Below are 20423 nucleotides of genomic sequence, written 5' to 3' on the forward strand. Positions count from 1 at the left end.
TATTACACCAACAGTGTGGATAAATTACGCTTGCATACCACCAATCACAGGCACGAGGCGGCCCTGAAGCTCTACAAGGTAAGCAGTGACATCCATTTCCGTTGGCACAGAGTAGAAAAGGGAATTAACTGTTTCAGAGCTTGGAGCACAAGTCTCCAAATTAAGAAAAAGAGGAAAAAAAAAAAACAAAGGACAAGGCACACAGTTTCTAATTAACATTACTAAAAACATATTGAAGCATATGGAATTGGAGATTTTATTTATAAAGTTTTACCCTATATCCCATTTACACCTGTCTCAATGGCATTGATTTCTTCACTGGCTTCCTTAAAAGAATTTTTGGGATGGTATTACATATAAAATAATACTTTTTAAAGCTATTGATTTTTTTTTTAACCTAGCAGCACTCTTGGCTAAATGTAAATTGTTACAGGGAGCAGAAGACAAAATCAGTGCCCAACCTTGTGGATGCATAATCTTTCATTTGGTGACAAACGAGGACGCTCCAAACATGATATTTGCTTCTTTGTTTTCCTGTGTGTGCTCAGTAGCACTGAGTAAACACAATCTCCCTTAGCATCCTTAGAAGTCTCTAAAAGTAAACTCTGTTGTTATTTTGCATAACTCTTTTCCCACCTATTATTACTTCCCCCCAAATGGGTGTGGTATAGATAAATATGCTTATACAATGGCAAATATACTTTTATCTTTCCTCGGAAAACTATGCAGATATAATGAATACATGCAAGTGATGAACACCATTTATTACAGAACTTGCCTTGACTTTTTCTAAACCCTAATTACTGATTAATTTATTTTCTGCAGTCTGTTCACTGGATTGTCTTGATTGTCTTGGTTCAAGTACAAATATAACACATTTATTATGATGATGAATAACTTGGTAACTTATTAAAAACTTCTTTTTGTCTAGAGGATATTAAAATTCAGAAAACACTGCAAACCATTAGTCATTGTAACAAGCTCTAAATATGATTACAAAATCCATTTTGCAAGTGTTATCTATTGATTTATACTAGAAATCAGTGATAACTATACTATCAGGAGTCAACCAGTGATTATCATACCTATGACTTTTCCAACACTATTTTAAATTGTGACCACACACAAAAAGAGCAGATCGTGTCTATTTAGATTAGGTGCAGGAATTATTTATTTGGATTGGTCTAGTACTATGTGTTTGGGTTGTTTCTTGAAGTTCAAATTCTAGATAGATGTACTGTGCATAAAATCCTAATGACTCAGTGTGAGAATTTGTAACACTGTTCCTGTGATATTGGCACTCTGTGGATCAATAATGAAAGCATTAGATTTGGGTTACGTTACAGAGTTTGAAGGGAGTGCAGGCCCTAATATGAGATGGAAAGCTTCTAAGTTGACAGTATTGAAAATATAATATAAAGGATTAATTGTATTATAATTCATAGGCTTTGCAGCAACAGTTGACAACAGTTCAATTGTCTACCTTTTCTGTTGATATCTGACCTATTAAAACTTTTAGAATACCTAGGAGAGAAAAACAAACATTAAGTTTGTATAAATAATAGATTTAGACCCTGGGAGCTATATAGAATATTCATGAACTGTATTTATATTCATGCAGTTCCTCTAACACTTTAAATTAATATGTTGTGAATAGAAGATATAAATGTACAAATTTTCTATTTCTTAATCTTTTGTGGAAACCTAAAGGAAGGTAGAGTGTTATTGTTTATCTTTTCAGGAAACATTATTTAATATTGATTGATGATTATTTTAATAGGGGTGTGTGTGTTTGTGTGTGTGTGTAAGTTTATCCATTCATTCCATAAGCAGGGATTGACCACCTCATTCTCTGCAGAGCAATTTGCTAGGTGCTACTGTTACTCTTGAAGTTCCTTTTCATGGGGAGTTGGATGTTGTCTTTGAATTTATAACAACCAATTAAGATAAAAGCATGATTAGAAAGAGGGCCTTAAAGCAGAGAGAGAGGTTTAGATCTCACAACCAAAAGGTGTACTCTTTCCTGAAAAATCTTATAAATCATATAAAAATGTACTCTTCTTTAGTTGCTTGTCTCTTAAACACCCAAGTATCCTTGTTCAGCATAGTGTTTAAATATGGTCAGCAGACAAACTTACTTTGAACAAACTTACCTTGAATTAATAGAAGATTGAAGAGATCAATATTTGAGCTGTTGAAACTTGATATTAGACAACTGAACTTTATTATTGTGCATTATCTTTCAAGAAATATGTATTATTTCTAGTAGTAACTGGAAAAATACTCCAAGTAGCATTGTGTTGAGGATGCCACTTCCACACTGATTTCTGAAACTGTGTGAATCATAGAGGATTTTCAAGTGCAGTAATGAGGATATTAGCAAGCTTGGTTGGCTTGTGTTGGCAAAATAAAAGTGGTTCATAAGTAGCATTAATTGCTTTTAAATGAGAACCTAACAAATTGGCCTAAGCCTGGAAAAAAATGTTGGCTAAAATATTATAATTAGACTTAAAATAGTTTCAGAGTTAATGGCTAGACAGTAATCTCCTATATAAAATTCATTTTCATTAGGAGTTTAATTTACATCATTTTGCATCATGAATTATTTAAACATTAAGGGGAAGTGACAAGTAGCAGTTATAAGACAAATACAGAGCTGCGAGAAAACAGCTTGTCTTGTTATTGACAACATATTGATTCATAACACTAAATGTGGTGATGTGTCGTTTCAATTTGAATAGGCCACTTTACCTCTTGCATTGTTAAACTGCAGTAGCATTACCTAAAAGTGTGTCCTTATTCTAGGTTAAGGAGGTTAAAAGTTAAAGGTTAAGGTTAGCTTAAAAGCATCATCTGCCTAGCTGCTTAACTTGAAACTGATCAATTTAATGAAAATCTGTTTTACAGATGTCGTTTTAATGTATTTGGCAGGATTTAGGCAGCTTTAACATTAGACATATGCTAGTAAAAATTATTTCTTTATTTGACCAGAACAACACCTTTCCTTTTATGTTTAAGGTAGAAGGCTTGTGGGTTATGGTATTTTGGCAAAGAACCCAGAAGCAGAATGTGTTGATGATCTTTCCATATGGACTCAAAAAAAGAATACCTTTATGTCTATTGCTAATGATGACTGCAAAAACAAACAAAGCTATATTCATTTTTTGGCAGCATTATTTTCCTTAGAATTTTTTTAAAAGCACTCTTGTTACTGTTAAGAAAATCTTACTCGTTTCTTCAAGTGAGATTCTCTGAATTGCTAAGCACTATTAAATTTTGACTTTTCCTCCAGAAATTTTAATGATGAAACAGAATTGCTCTAGGAAAATAAAACAATAAAATGAAACTGAAGATTGCCCATAATCTTTACGTTTAATGTTTGAATGTGTATTTAAAGTGAAATTAATAAATACAAAATGTATAGATAGCTACAATCAATCTTGCAAGGTGAATGTGTGTGTGTGTGTGTGTGTATAAAACAGTGGTTTCTCAGCTAACCTGTTTATTAGATTTAATTATATTCTTCTAATTTCATGCCTTTCTATTCTTTACAAATATTAGTCAATTGATTAAATAATTGGTTCTCAATAAATATATGTAGAATGAGTGATGGATTAATGAATAAACTAAGGAACAAGTTAAAGAAATGCCTTTACTCCCAGTCTTTATTTTTAAAAAATGCACTGTAATTTTGTCTACCCCTTAAATGATCTCAAGCTTTTTCTGAAGAGTCTAGTAAAAAGATATAATGAAAACCACATAGGACTACACTTTTAAATTGAGGAAGAACAACTGAAACTAGCAATATTTTGGATTTACAATTTAGTTTGTTCTTGGCTCAGTATGACCAAGACTTTTGTGGCCAGCTGATTAGTCTAATCATCATTCAGTGCAGGACATATAAATACTCTTGCTGCATCTGTACTTCGGCCACTCTTTTAATAGTATATTTATTTATAAGTGAGGTGTTCACACCTTTGCTTGTTCAAAGTCACAGCCTTAATTATAGTACCTTTTTTTCCCCCTTCCTGCATCTGCTAGTAGTGAAGCAGAGTAGTCTGTCTGAATTCCATAATGCCTTTTTCATATTTGGATTTCAAATTGACTGAAAGCAGTGACCAAATTGCCTGTCTCCATGGTGAGCAAAGGAACACACTTGGGATTTAGACCTAGGTAACTTTTAGTGTAAGGTTTCCCCCATGGAGCGTTTTTTGGGTTTTTCTCATTATCCATGTTGTGTATTAAAGAATCTTGGTTAAGAACAAAAATCAAGGTGTTGGGAAGCCCACAGAGAAGAATGCAAAGAGGCATATTGGGAAAAGTACGTGTAAAGGAAAAAAAAATGTAATAACTAAGGTTCACCTACTTTTTGTTTTTTCCTAGTAGAAAATAATAACCCGATCAATTTGGAATTAACAAAGAGTCACAGATATTTTCATTTCAGTAGGCCTGAGTCCAACTTTGCAATTTAAAATCAAATATACCAGATATGTACCATTTCAATTATCAAACTGCCATTGTCCTGGTGTGATGGTAAAGGAGGTCAGGAGATTGTGTGGTACACATTTACATAAAAGTCATTGTGTGGAAAGAAATTGGAATATGTGTGTGTATCTAAGAAACCAAAACAAGTTTTTTGTAATCTTATTCTAGTCATTTGTTTAGATGAAGAAAGCTGTTTTCAGAGATAAACAAAAGTTATTCTTCTCTGTTGCTAAACATTAACCTGAATGCGAAAATTTTTGCACTTTTGTATTAGTTTCAGATTTATGTTCATTTCAAGGTTGAAATGCAGTGTGAAATTTAATTCCAGTTGCAGGATTTGTTTTAAAAAAAACTAATCACAATTCAAATTATTCTATTGTATTCTCATATAAATAGGGCAAAGATTGAAAAAAACAGTTTCTGTAGTAGAATAGACATACTTGCATAATACTTATAACTAATAAATACACAGACTAAATAAAGAGGAGTTGGTTTGCTAATAGCAACTAATAAATCACTGGTGTTTTCAGATCAGATCTAATTGGCCAGCCCTATCAACTACGTCTACTTCTGTTTTTAAGCTTGACTTTTGCTGAAGCACAGCTATGTATTATAAAATGGCCACTTCAGCACAAATACGGACTTTCTCACTGTGTGAATTTCTCACTGCATGAAATTGTTATCAAACCCAGACAAAATTTAAAGAAAGCAAAATGTGTCATTGGAACCTTCCTACTCTATTTTCTGTATGTCTTTTCTTCACCAATGCCACTGTCTCCCTACATATCAGGCATATATCGTTATGCTCCTTTCTATTTTCTTGAAATCCTTACTATTTTACCCCACCTAGGTCTTCTCTTTTCTTCATGGAAACATTCCATGTTGCAAGATTACCTATCTAATTCCCCACAGAAAACTAGCATTCCTTTAATTAAGGGGAATGAAGCCTTTGTATAAAAGCAGAGTCGTGCATTCAAAGGTGTAATTGACTTAGAAGTCTTCTTCAGCATGCATTTTTTAAAAAGGAACTACCTAATCTGGAGGAATCTCTAATGTTTGTGTGGAGTGGAGTGATTATGTCAGGATTGGGTTAAGGTAGGGCAGTGCCCTTCAAGAGCTTTCTTCATTTACTCCTGAAGACACACACAAACACACACACACCACCACCACCACAACAGACCACACTTCAGAAACAGAGTCAACAATTTGTCACTCGTAGTTATGTCAACTCACACTGTATGATTCACATTACATTATTTTGTGTAACTTGTGTTCATTCTATTTTATGTGAAGTGCAGGGATGATTTAATCAAAAGTGTTAAATTGCTCATTTGTCACCCACCCTGAGGTCATTTAGGTAATGCAGACAAAGGTGTTCTCTCATAATTAATGTGCTCTCCCCATGTGTTTCTGTGGCTTAAATATAATAGTCCTTGTCATTGGAGCTTGTTGAAAATTGCTGAAATGTTCAAGTGGGTGCTGCTATGCCATGCCATAATGCAGTCAAAGTCATATGTTAACCAGGCCTCACACTGCTGAAAGGGTCTTGGCCCTGGGTGGAGTGAGGAGGAGCTGGCATATGTATAATGACCGTAGTTCTGCTTCCAGAACATCTGGCCTCCCTGAGCTCTGCTGGAAATGTTTTACCAAGTTTGCCTTGAGTCTGAAGCTCTGCTCAGGCCGAGTTCAGTTAGATGTGGGGATTTGTTCATTATTCAGATAATTCAAGACTTAAAAGGTGTTTTCTTCCTGCCCCCCAAATTATTATTGTGTGTATATATATATTATGTGTGTGTGTGTGTGTGTGTGTGTATATATATATATATTATGTATAGTGTATTCCAAGAGAGCGTATAGGAGGGTATGATTTGTTATCAATATATATATATTGTGTGTATATATATTATGTGTGTGTGTGTGTGTGCATATATATATATATAATGTATAGTGTATTCCAAGAGAGCATATAGGAGGGTTTGATTTGTTCAAAAAGTGAAGGACAGGCATGGAGACACAGCCACCAATAACCATGAGGAAACACCTTCACAGATTCCATAACCTAGGAGGATGGAGATTGGTGTAACAGGCACAAGCGCCACCATTCTGTCTGTAGAATACACAAACAGTATCCCAGTTTTTACTTCTGGTAAATATAGAAGCACTTATTGAACACGTACTATGTGCACAGTTTTGAAGTGTCTGGTACAGTGGTTGTGTCCCATTAACGTGATGGAATATAAGGCATCTTTCTAAGTGCTGCTCAGAGATGGGAGTTTTCTAAGGTGACACTTCCTAACTCATTCTGCTCACCAATATTATGGGTTAGATTTGGTGATTAGATGTCGGGGACATTAAAGTTGTTCAGAGTTAAATCTATGAATCTAGTCATCAAAGGTTTCCATGCTTTTTTCAGCAATGGTTAGTCAAAGGGCTGTATGTGAGTGGTCTTTTGAGTCATCAGTATATGTAGTATAATGTCACTTCTATGTCTTGGCTTACTATTATTGCCCTATTGCATAGCAAGACTTTATTGATCAGTTTTAGACAAGGATTTTGGTGGGAACTTGAGGGCATAATAGAGCTTTTCTACTAGTTCAGACGTATACATAGTTTTCAAACATGAGGATGATTCTACTAATGCATCGCCTAGAATATGATAAAGAAAACCACATAATGAAGAATGCAGGTCAGGCGCGGTTGCTCACACCTGCAATCCCAGCACTTTGAGAGGCAGAGGCGGGTGGATCACGAAGTCAGGAGCTTGAGATCAGCCTGGCCAGCATGGTGAAACCCTGTCTCTACTAAAAATACAAAAATTAACTGGGCATGGTGATATGTGCCTGTAGTCCCAGCTACTCAGGAGGCTGAGGCAGAAGAATCACTTGAACCCAGTAGTCGGAGATTGCAGTGAGCCGAGATCCCTCCATTGCACTCCAGCCTGGGCGACAGAGCATGAGTTGGTCTCAAAAAAAGAAAAAAGAATGCAAAATGTGTCTAATTACAACTACGATCCACCCCATTAAATAACCAGAATGCAAATGTAGTATGACTCTTGGAAAACCTCTGTAAATTCAGTGTACAATAAGGTCAATGAGCACTCTGCTTAAAGATACATTATTGTAATGACCAGTTAGAGTGTTATCAGAGATAATAACAGTTGTTATGACCACATTTTATTTCACTTGGTTTTATCTCATTTTATTAATATTTCATTTTCCTTATCTTTAAGGAAATTTTGTAATCTTGAACTTACATGTATTAAATGTGCGTATGTAAATATAAAAGTGAATGGAGACCATATTCTTTTGATGCAGAATTTCCTATAGACTTTATTTGACTGGAAGTACTAGCATAAAATATACATTTCTCTCTCTTGTTGCTTAAGGAGTTAGTGGTCGGACTATATTTGTCCATCAAGCAATTTTTAAGGAGTAGTGCAGAAGAAGGTTATGGTTGAAGAATTATTTGTTCCTTGATATTCCTTGATATCTGTTAATAAAATGATTGAAATACAGGACTAAGTGTGGGAAGAAATAATCTATTGATAAATGCAACTGTATCAATTAACTCCAGTTGGAAGGAAAGCTTTTAGGGCTTTAAAATAATGAGTTGTAGTGTGTGATTACATGTCCTGTTGCAAGAAGAGCCTCATTTATAGATAGAGATGGCAATTTACTGTCTATATCTATATATAATTTTGGGGGTATTCAGAATAATTTTACAAAAAAAAAATCCCTCCTGATGCCAGATAATCTGTCAACAGTGAAACCATACTGATAATTGACTTATTTATTGATTGCCTTTTACAATGGCATTGCCTTTTGGAGAAAACATATACTGACAACAATCATATAAGTTAAATTCTTTATGTACATTACTTCACATACTTTTCCAAAAAGCTATATACTATTATTACATTCTGACATACGAGAAAACAGAGTCAGAAAAAAATGTTTTGTTCGAATCCTTATAGACAGTAAGATGCTGAGCTGGAATTCTAACCTTGGCCTCTTTTCAGCTCCTGCCCCTATCCCACATTAATAAAGATTTTTTTAATTAAGAAAACTTCCACATTTGAGGATAGGAAGAGCAGGTTATGGGAAAGGAAGAGAAAAGCTAGGGGCCTCAAAAGCAAAATTCATAATTTTGTCTAGGGCTTAATCATTTTGTAGCCCCCTTTCTCTTCTTCAAGCCAGCAGGTTTTCTTAAAGGTATTGCAGATGCAATAAGAGCTGACTGGTGGGTTTGTGCACATGAATCTACCGAGATTATGAACTTAAACCCACTGGGTCACCTATGAACAAGAAGGAGAAACTGTTGGTTAAAACTGTTAGCTGCTGTATGTCCTGGGATGACAGAGATTTTTCACTTTAAAAGTCTTCCTTTTACTGGCGTGTTTGGATGTTTGGTATATTAAACAGAAAGGACTGATAGAATATTTATCACTTCTAGTGCCTAAGCTCTCAGTGCTTGCAAGTTAAGCACCTTTGGAAGCTGTATTAATTCATTCAGGTCACCAGGGTACCTCAGCAGTAATGTACTAAATGGTACCCTGCTGACCTGAAATAGGGAATGTGCCTCCCTAAGCATTTAACTTACTAGGCCAGAACAACTAAAGCACAATCCACATACTGCTTAGAGCCTGAGTCTCTTTCTCCTTCTCCTGGTATCCTTACTACTACTGGATGAAGCTGTGTTCACTTACTACTTCTTAGAATTTAAAAAAATCATCTTGTTTTTAATTATTATTATTATTATTATCTTACTTTTACATGTTACTTTGATCCATTTAGTTACAAGACTCGTGGGATTTTTTTCGCCATCGTATGTTGCTAATGCACTCCTTTCCTCTCCTTTTCAAAATTTGCTAGTGATTTCAATGTAAAGCCCAAAGTCTTGGTAGAACTACTTATGTTAACTGGAGTTAGAGATGTTTAGAGAAATCTTGCCTCCCTGAATGTGGCTACCTGATCCTGCAGAAAACTGTCAGTCACTGACATTGCTGCAGTTGACCTCATCTATTAAGGAAATGTTCTTTTACTGCAAAGTAACAATAGTCGTAGCTTGGCATAGCATAATTGTTAACAGTATGGAAACTCCCAATATTTATGGCTGGTGTGTGTAAAGCATATATTTAAGAAATTTTTTCTTTTCTTTGTTTTTTTTTTTAGATAGGGTCTTGCTCTGTCGCACAGGCTGGAGTGCAATGGCGTAATCACTGCTCACTGCAACCTTGACCTCCTCAAGACTCCCAAGTAGCTAAGATCACAGGCAGATGCCACCACCCTGGGCTAATTTTTGTATTCTTTGTAGAAACGAGGTTTCGCCACGTTGCCTAGGCTGGTCTCTAACTCCTGGGCTCAAGCGATCCGCCCCCCTCAGTCTCCCAAAGTGCTGAGAGTACAGGCATGAGCCACTGCATCCAGCTTGTAAGGATATTTTGATAACTGTAATATGCAGTATTTTAACTTAAAATATCTCTAACTATTCGTTTGGCAGGCCTGAGAATAACACTAGCGTATATCCTTAGGGCCTAAAATCATTCATTGCTCAATTGCAGAAAATCAGGTAGCAAGTCTAATTGCCGACACCTCTGAAAGAGAGTCAATTTACAAGACATCTCCTTTCAACTCAACATATATTCAGCACTTACTAGTGAGTAACAGAGTAGGTGGTACCAGCGATGGAAAAGGAGGAAAATCATTCCCACTTTTTAAGCCAAATAGTGTTTTTTTGAAAAAGATTAACATGCTAAAATGGGAATTATATAAAGGCAGAATTTGCCTTTTAGAATTTATTTTATTGTGTGAATTTACATCACACAATAAAGGGAGAAAACTTTCTCTTGTTTACTATGTGAGTCCGAGGATCACTATTCTTTTAACAGAAGCCCTGTGATATCTTTTGAGAAGTAATTTGTCTAAATGCAAATTCTGGTTTATTATTTTTTGATTTATTATTTTTATTAGAAAATTAGGTAATTTAAAAAACCCACACATTTGGATGGAATAGAAGTACCAAATATTTCCATGATGAGTATTTCCTGAGAAGTTACTCCCCAGCTTCATAACTGAATTCCTTAAAAATAGATGCAAGGGCAATTTACAAATAACTTTGTTTCAGAAAAAAATAGTCTTGGCTCTCTTAATTCTGTAATTATTAGAAAAACTAAGATGAGATTTTTGAAGAGCTGTTCAATTTTCAGAGCATTAATTCTTAACATAAAGATAGAGGTACTATTTTTAAGTCACAAAACAAGAAAATCTCTTCCTGATTATCTTATTGCTCAGTTTTCTCCATATTTCTGTTTTAAATGTCTGATATAATGTTTAGCTGTAAGTTCCTGTTGCATGTACCAGGTCACTTTATTCCTTCCCATAGAATTATGACTACCCCTTTCATTACAGCAGCTTGCTAGTTTGTTGGCAAATGATTGATACAGAAGTGCATTGAAATTGATCACACACACTTTTCCAAAAACTGAACAATTTAGTTCTTTCAGTGAGTGTAGAACATGGATCTGTTCAGATCTCCTGTGTTAAGTGATTTAAAAGGCCAAATGCCAGTACCTCAATGATATTTTCCATACATATCCAAGGAGACCTATTATCTTTTCTTCATCCAAACATTTTTAGAATTAACTGCGTGTGTGTGTGTGTGTGTGTGTGTGTGTGAGAGAGAGAGAGAGAGAGAGAGAGGTGTGGGGAGAGAGAGAAGAATGAGAATAGAATATATAAAAATGTATTAATATTGATGAAGATTATGGTTAATCATTATTTTGTTTTAAAGTAGATCACAGAAATCTATTCCTGCACACTGTAAGTATTCTCAGTTCCTAGAGATAATAAACCTTTGATGATGTTGTGCAAGACTCGTCAACAAGCACTGAAATCAGTTCTCTTTGTACACATGACTAATCAAAGGATCAAGGAACAGGATATGATTTGCTAAAAGTGATAGTTTCTCCAAAAAGCAAATGGCCTTGCTAATTGTGAGAGCACAGTAAGCCTTTTTTGTCCTACAAAAGGCAGGTCCTGCTCCCAACCTTGGAGTAGGTATTCTTTCACAAAGGCTTTAGCACTAAGTATTTTTTTAAAATTTTTTTTAAAATTAAAGTTTTTCTGAAATTACTGTCTACCTAATTAACACTCTGTTCTTTTATTTGGTCTTAAAGACATAATAGATACCACAAGATTCTTAGACTTAGAGACATCCTTGAAATTCAGGGTATTAGGTAACTCAAACAAGTATCTTCTTAAACTGACCAACTTGAGATGAGATGTCCATAGTGGGAAAATGATGAAATAAGACAGCAACCTCAATATTGAAGTATGCAGTTATATAGGAAAATGTGACTAGAAGATTTAAGAAAGCAGTTCTGTATTAGAAAGGGAAAGGACTAAAGTGATATGCTACAAAATCTACCATGTTGACAGTGCAATGGATCGTGAGACCATTGTCTTCTGCTTTGCTTCTTCATTTTTTTGCTTGCAACAACTCTATTGAGATATAATTCATATACCATTCAACTAATCCATTTAAAGGATACAATTCAATAATTTTAATGATTTTTACAGAATTAAGCAGCCATCACCACAACTGATTTCAGAAGATTTTCAACATCCCCAGAAGAAATCCTGTACCATTTTAGCTTCCCATCCTTATCCGCAATCCTCCCTCCCCCGGTCCTAGGCAATCACTAATTGCTTTCTGCCTCTATAGATTTGCCTGTTCTGGACATTTCATATAGATGGAATGACAGTATATGGAGTCCTTTGTGACTAGCTTCTTTCACTTCGCATAATGTTTTTAAGGTTCATCTGTGCAACAGCATGTATAGCACTTCGTCCATTGCATAGGCATAGTACATTTTATTTATTCCCCTTCAACTGTTGGACATTAGGGTCGTTTCCACTTGTTGTCTATTATGGAAAGTGAGGCTGTGAATATTCATATACAAGGTTTCGTTGACTTTCCTAAACTCCTTGCTATGATCGCACCTAAATTGAATGTCTTGGCCAACATCCTAACCACAAGGTGTTATTTAATTCATGCTTGTAGGACATAATTAATAATCAATAGATACTTACACTTGCATGCACTTATAAAACTCACAAAACTTACCCCAACCCAAATAAAATAATCCCTGCACCCCCAAAACAAGAAGCTATACTCAAAGACTAAACCAAATCTGTATTTTTTGAGGAATACTATCCTAATCAGACATATGCTTTCTTTTCTCTGGGTGTATACCTACCAGTGAAACAGCTGGATTGACAGTCAGTAGTATTAACTGGATTCTCATTACAGCAGTCTGTTGTTAATTTTTGCCTGGTTTGTTCCGTCTCCCCTTTCCTTTAAAGAATACTTCCAATTTGTATCATTCTCTCAATGTCTCTCATCCATCTTCTGCTCTTCTCTGGGTGACTAGCTCAGTAAGAAAATTGATACTAGCATATATTGAGCACTTAGTTGATGTTAAGATAATATCCCAAGTTCTTTAAATATATCAACTCATTTAATTCTCACAGCAACCCTATTAGATTGGGTACTGTTGTTATGCCCACTTTTGAAGATGAGGAAACTGAGGCAATGAAATCTTAATGTATATTAGGTCACCACGTAGCTAGTAGTAACAGTGATAAGGAGTCAGGGCTTGAACTCAGACAGTCTGGTTCCAGCACCCACGTTGTTAAATAGGACGATTTATTACAGTGAAGATGCCGCCTTGTGCAGGGATACCTGGAAGGAAAGGCCCTGTTTGTGGCAGAAGCAGATGGGAATACAGGTGCAACTGTAATAGTTGATCTTTGAGGAGGACATGCACCCTCTGAGGCAGGAAGAAAAGAATGAGTGATGAGAAGAGTAGAGATTTACAGTCTTTGAGGGAGAAGAAGTGAGGGCTGACAAATTAGAAAAATCACTCGTAACAATATGTAGGCTTTAGTTCTTAAAGTCTGACTGTGAATCATTTATTTGATTCATACTATGGTTCTTTGAAAAATATCTACAGACTGAATTTGCCGTATTTGTAGGAATGAAAAATTGGTACATTTATTATAGCTTAAATCTACTGAAGTATATTTTGTTTGATGTTCCAATAATACAGAGAGGCTTATTTACCCTCATTGATTAAAAATGCTCTGTTCTGGGCACCAAGGCAAATGAGACAGACACAAAGGGAAAAACTGGTGAACTTCTTCCTGTCCTCAAGAAGCTCACCAGTTTTAAGAAACAAATACCTTACATTTTTTCTCTGTGCTTTATTTATTTTTTTATGAGTTGTCCCTGTTCACAGACTTTCTGAATTCCAGAAATTTGTAAGGACATTTTTAGTGCTTTATATAACACACTTTAGTCATATTTAATCCTGTGTATCATTTAGAGAATTAATATTTAGATTTCTTGTGGTATTTGGGGGAAAAATAGATTTCTGCTTTGTAGAACATTGACAAACAGTGACTCTGTTTCCATACCAGTAAAGATGTTGTCACAATGTTGATAAATAATGTACAGTAACAGTACAATTAAGGTTTCCTCTCTTTCTTGCCCCCACCTCTCCACCTATGTGATGTTCGTGACTGTATGTATGATTTTTATGTTTTCATAGTAGTAAGTGTATGGATGAACTGAAATATTGCTTGGTACTTTTATTAAAGCTAACTGATAGGATATTTTTTTCTTTGTATGGGTATAAAAGTATGAATAGGCCTCTTTCTCATATCTGGTGTAATAATCAATGTTAGAAAGTCTTACTATTTTGTCTATAGCTATTTCAGGCCCAATTCTAGTTGTTTCAAACAGTTACTAATGTTTCCTGAAGTTTTCAGTTTCTGGAGATCTTCATGTGGATCACTGACATGGTTATGATGAGATCAGGCAAGGGCTGCCAATATTCCTATTGTCAGAGCATTATCATTGCATAATTTCTTCTTTCTGTTTTACCATTAAAATGAGTTAAAGGAAAATTATGCAAGAAAACATGATAAGCTCCTCTACTATATCATATGCTAAAAGATTCTCTGCATCAGCTTTCTTGAGTCTGAAACACAGTAAAACTGAAAGATTGACTACCTAGCTCAGTATTTATGTCTATGAACACTTGATGAGCTTAATAAGCTTTAATGAGATGGATATCAATTTTTGATATCCTCCCATTATTAATATACTGGAGATAGAACATGGTGGGAGGGTATAGGGGAATGTTTCAGAGAAAGAGAATGAAAAATATGCACAAATACCTGCCTATCTCTCTCTGTAACTCAAAAGAAGTTTAAAAGAAGGTTAGGCATTTTCTGTCTTAAGATGTCCAACTGACTTTCTCACTCTTTATATATTGTTGTTTTTTTTTTTTGCAAGCATTTCTATACCTTAGTTAATATATTAGTAAATGGAGAAAAAAACACTCCACTGAGTTCTGTAGATTTTAACTGAGGAACAAAAACAGCTTTGAAAAAAGTATTCTGACATGAAAGCTTTTCTTATGTGTGGAAAATATTACTCATGTCTTGTCAGTATATCCACTCTATCTGTGCTGCGTTTTGTACTTGGAGATATCTTCTGCTTTTTTATTATTGGTAAGGCACTTTATTTTTAAATTTCTGTAAGTGTACTTGGTTACACTATTATATCTAGGGCTTGTCATTCCTGAAAAGCCATTCTTAACTTTATCTCCCCAATTGGCCTTCAATTGAAATTTGCTTTGAAGAGGAATGTAGCCATGCTCATCTACTTGAAACAGGGTGAATATAGCTCACAGAAAATAACTATTTGTGTATCCTTTTATGCTTTAACTTCAATATACATTCTTTCTTAGACGTTTGCCCACAGAAAAGGAACTGTGTATTGCACTTTTAAATACCAGTTTTCAAGTCAGCCAAGTGTGAATTTGCAAATGAGCAGTAGTAAGTGACGCTCAAAGCTGAAAAATGAATGTGTAAAGTTTCTGTATCTGGCATTACTTTCCTTTTGCCTTTGGGATTATAAAACAATTTTTTCATCTGTAAAATGGGTTTTGAGTTACCATTAGAATTAGAAGATTAGCAGTAACTGAATGCTCTTTGCTATCTAGTCCAAACTTAATCACTTCTGTGGTTCTCAGAGCTGAATTTATGCTGAGCTTGAACACATATCTCATCTTAAATTACTGATGTAGTTACATAGGTCAGATTGCTCATTTTTCATTGTTTTGTTTAATCCATGAAAATACGTTTGTTTTTCTTATAAACAGGAAGCAGAGTAAAAATTATATATAGAGAAATAACTGAATATCTCTTAATTCTCTTGTTTTTTTTTGTTATTTGATTACTCATTTTATGTTTTCATTCATTGAGAGCCCACTTTCTCAGGCTCTATACTAGGAAATAAGGATATGGTGTCAAGCAAGATGGATGTAGGCTTTGCTCTGGTGGAGTTTGTGGTTTAGTGGAAGAGACAGCAAAGCATTAAACATATAATCACTTATTAAACAAGGAAATGGTTACTTACTGTAAATAGATAACATGATTAGTACTTTTGATTTGGGACATTTGTGTCATCAGTACCTTGTGATTTGTATACATGGAACTCTTCCTCTAGTCTTGGGGGTAAGTGAATAGTTTGAATGGAACCATGTATGGAAGCAGTTAGAAAGGCTGGCCAGGCTGAAATGAATGGACTTTTCTCAATACTGGCTGTCAAGTATAGAAAACAAAATCCAAAAAACATTAACCACTAAGGTTTTTATCAGAAAGGAAGAACTTTTCAAATGTTCTGGAGTCATGCAATGATTATGTGAAAAGGCGTTCTAGAAATGGCTGTATATCCAGTTGACAAATCTGTACAGAATATAATAGCGAAGGTTGAAGGAGATTAACCTGTTGTAACTTTTAGAACATCCTGATTCCAAGGTCATGATAGTGATAATCAGTCAAATTGAGGGATCACTGGACTAGAAAACTTTGAAGGTTGCTTGTAGATCTAAAGGCTCCAAGAGAAGATGGTGAACATGATGATTATACTAACCTTAGCTCCATCGGCATCTGTTTCTCTCATCTTCAGAAGAGAGAAACTGCTCTTCTCTGTGAATCCTCTCCTATGACAGGCTAGGATTTTTCTAGGGTCTGCCGTTGCTGCATACTCTTTCCAAGTAAGTCATTGATGGCATCACCTTCTGTCTTTCACATTGTTTTGCCTCTTAGGATAAGAGTCTGGCATGTTTTGATATACAAAAATCTCATTGCAGTAGGAAAAATGGCAAGCCTTTTCACAGAAACCCTTTCTGTACAAAAGAGCCATTCTTTTACTGAAGGTCTGGCACTTTAGTGAACTGTGGGGCCAAGAAACCATATTCTGAGTCCAGAAGTTGGTTTGAAAATCCCAAGGCCTCTGGACAGAATTTTGTAAGAATACCTTTTTGGTAAATTTTTGGAATCATGCTTTGCCTAATCATGCTTGCAGAAATACACTTCCTTTGTACATGGAGATATCCCCAGGCAGCAGATACATAGTCTATTTTCTGAACAGGAATCTTATAGGTCTCGGGAGAGCCAACTTTCACAGGCCCACTGGGTTACATGCTCATTTGTAACTCACTGCAATGATTCTTCAGTTTTTCATTTTCTTGCTATTCTAGGAAGGCAGATTCTGAGGTTTGTTTTGGGAATTTCACTTCATAGCAGCATATATTTTCTCTGTCTCTTTGGATATGGATATAAATGTGTGCATACAGGCATATGGGGGTGTGTATATGTAGATATTGATATGTGTATATATTGTATGCATAGCTCTTTATCCTGTGTATGAAAGGGAACTCTGTATTGTATGTTCTATAATTGGACAATTTTCTTTAAATGATAACCCACACTTTTCTCCCAAATATAATATCCAATACAGATGCATTGGCAGCTACCTTGACAACCAGTGCTAAAAACAAGCAAATAAGTATGGTACCCAATATCGTGATAAACATGATGTACATTGTCATAGTACTTTACTCTGGAAAAGTTATTGTATTTACTTATAAGTTAAAGATTTAATCTTTGTCCATTTCCTAAAGAACTACCACTTCTGCAGATCAACTTGAAATAGTCTATCAGTTCTGTGCTGGCCACAAGAGCTATGTTTTAAAATATGAATCTACAATAAAATGCTCGTGCCAAACTATATCTGAGTTCCATTGGCAATATAGCTTATGTTTCACAAAAGACATAAACAAATCAAGACCCTTCCCCACAGAGTGAAAAACTTAGATTAATGAAATAGGGAGTTATTTGGTTTTTAAAAAATCAAACCAATTATTTCAAGACTTTGCCAATACTTCGATAGGTTTGATTGCTTACTGATCATTACCAGTTGATAGATATAGATCAGTGAAGGGTGGAAGGCATTCTTACACTGCCTTGCTATTTTAAGGTAATGATCAATGAGCAAACATCAGTGCACTATAAACCTTTTGAGCTTTGTGCTTAACTAAAACACATAGTACAGTATTATATGTTTGTGTGATCTAAAACAGTTTGCACTGCTATGACAAACATATCATCCTCCTGTGCCAGACAATTGCAGGGATATTTCATAGTCATAATGTGTTAATAGCAGTTAGCAGTGTCACAAATTAAAGCATTAATAGATCTGTGTTGCTTGAGGAAGTAACTGATATAAAATATCTGAAGCTTAAAAGAGTGGGGTAGTTTATTGTACCATAATTCTACATACCCTGTAAAGTCTTCCTGCCAGTGGTGTGAAGGCCTTGAGTGTACCTTCACAAAGAGCTCAAATAAATAGTTTAATATGCAAAAATATCTCATTAAGATACATTAGTCCTAATACATTTTTAAAGAAGATATTTTTTGGAAATTTGCAGACAACAAAAATCAAAACAGCCTATCTTTTCTTCAAAGAAAATGATTTTATTGCTATGCTAAAATGTAGCATTTGTAGTGCAGACTGCAAGTTCTTCCCAGGAACTGAATACGTTTGTTTCCTTTATTTGTATTGTTTTGGATCTGTCCTTAAGGAGAAAGTTAATGATGATTTTCAAACTACATTTTTTATTGGAAATATTGATATTCTTTTTTCAGAGATTTTGGCCAAATCATAATGGATGCATAACCATCTTATCAAGAGGAATGTGGAAATGATATTATAAATTATGGAAGGAATATTAGATTAAATATCTGTTTTCATTTCAGTAGCAGTTTGAGATAGTAATACATTTATTACTGTTACACATTTTGTATTTGCTGAGGCATTTAAGTGATTTTTTTATATTTCCCTTTTTTAGCCCATATTATGGATATATTCTAAGAGAAATAAGGAATAGCAATTATAGAGAATGAGAACCCATGGTTAAAATTATATGCACATTGAACTACAATGAGAGTATTAAAAGTATTCCATCCCATTTGTAAAATATCTTCCTTGACTACGAAAGGGCAATATTTTTCCAATTATATCTGCTTTAGCCTGCAAATAGATTACCTTATAAAAAAACTCTCATAAAGCAGAGTCCAAAAATAATTTGAAAGTGTAAGGACAGATAAGTTGAGCATGTAAAGGCCCTGAGCAAATTTAACTCAACAGCATTCACAGAACAGAAAAAAAGAAGTTTATCTTAATTCCTGCGCGGGTCCAGATGACCATTTTAATGCTTAGTGTCATGATGCTTCTGATTGACAGGAAGTGCATAATTTCTAGCTCAATTCTCCAGTGTCTGGAAGATTACATTTTGACTGTCCCCAATATTAATAACCATATTTGATCTTAGGCCTGTCCAAGGTCAAGCTGACTGGCCAGGTCAGCCTGTTTGTCTGTGTGCATGAACTGTGACATCTACTCAGAGTGACAGGTAGGGCATGAGGGTAGTGAGACAAGGGTGTTAACCTTCAGATCACCAAAAGGAGCCTCTTACTGCTGGAAACAAAGAGCTCTTGGGGCTGCAGCCACCTTATTTTTTTACCCTCTGTCCTTTTCACCCGCTCATAATATTTTCATAGAAGATGATGATGCACTGTCAAAGGAATGCATTTAAGAAGAGGTAAATTATTTGTCATCTCAATAAACACATAATAATACAGATTTGCATTATCACTCAGAACTTTTATCCAGATTTAACAGTATTTCATGTGGATTGATTTTGTATGGCTGCTCCTTTCCTTAGGTAAGTGACTCAGTCGCTGTCCCGGAGTGTGGTATCATTATTCCTAAAATCCTCCCGGTTTTGCAAGCAAATAGCACAGAAGCTCTAGAGCCTGCAGGAATACGTATTTCAGAAACCAGCTAAAACAACTTTTGGAACTTCACAATTCATAGTATTCTACCATAAAACATACCAAATAAATTCACTAAAAGAAAATCTTGCCTCTTTCTGGGTAGAAATTCCTAAGAAGCTATTTGGTTCCTAATTGATTTTCTACGTCAGTTGTTCATTGAATAGATAAGTAGTGCCTGTGATATTTGATTACAGAGCAAGGCACCCATTTAACCTTCTGTTCTTTCCTGGCCAGGATTTCAAATACAATAGAACGTTCCTCCCTGAGGCTCAGCAGGATTAGACAGCTAGCGGTAATCCCTGATAGCTGAAATAGACCTGATAGAACTTCACCTCACTTGTTTAGGATTATGCTCATGAATTTCATCTCACTCAGCAGCATTAACCCGTTGGGGGACTTGAGCTGGAATACTCTATCAGTAAAAGCAACAAATAAGCAGAAACTTATTACATTCTAAGCAGTTATAGTTTATATATATATATATATATATATATAGGCCAATCCATAAAATAATTTTGAAGTCAGAACAGATGTGTGTGTGGTCCAAGTTGTTTCTGTGAAATTTTGCATCTTAAATATATATCTGTCTCAAGATTTATATTATCATCTTAAATATAATTTTATTTAAGAAACTTTATGAAAGTTCTGGTTTGTGTAATAGCTTTCCCATCCTGGTCACGGTTAAAT

At 35.0% G+C, this 20423-nt stretch overlaps 1 protein-coding gene across 1 annotated transcript in view; it reads left to right on the plus strand.

Moving 5' to 3' along the window:
• ZFHX4 (zinc finger homeobox 4) overlaps positions 1 to 20423 on the plus strand; it is a 187068-nt gene that overhangs the window by 26729 nt on the left and 139916 nt on the right. Inside the window, 1 exon segment of the mRNA XM_021665919.2 lies at positions 1 to 78. This exon segment is cut by the window's left edge and continues 425 nt beyond it. Within this exon segment, the coding sequence (XP_021521594.2) occupies positions 1 to 78 (78 nt within the window).

Source organism: Aotus nancymaae, unplaced genomic scaffold, assembly GCF_030222135.1.
Source record: "Aotus nancymaae isolate 86718 unplaced genomic scaffold, 86718_ANA_hifiasm-v0.15.2.pri h1tg000036l, whole genome shotgun sequence".
Taxonomy (NCBI): domain Eukaryota; kingdom Metazoa; phylum Chordata; class Mammalia; order Primates; family Aotidae; genus Aotus; species Aotus nancymaae.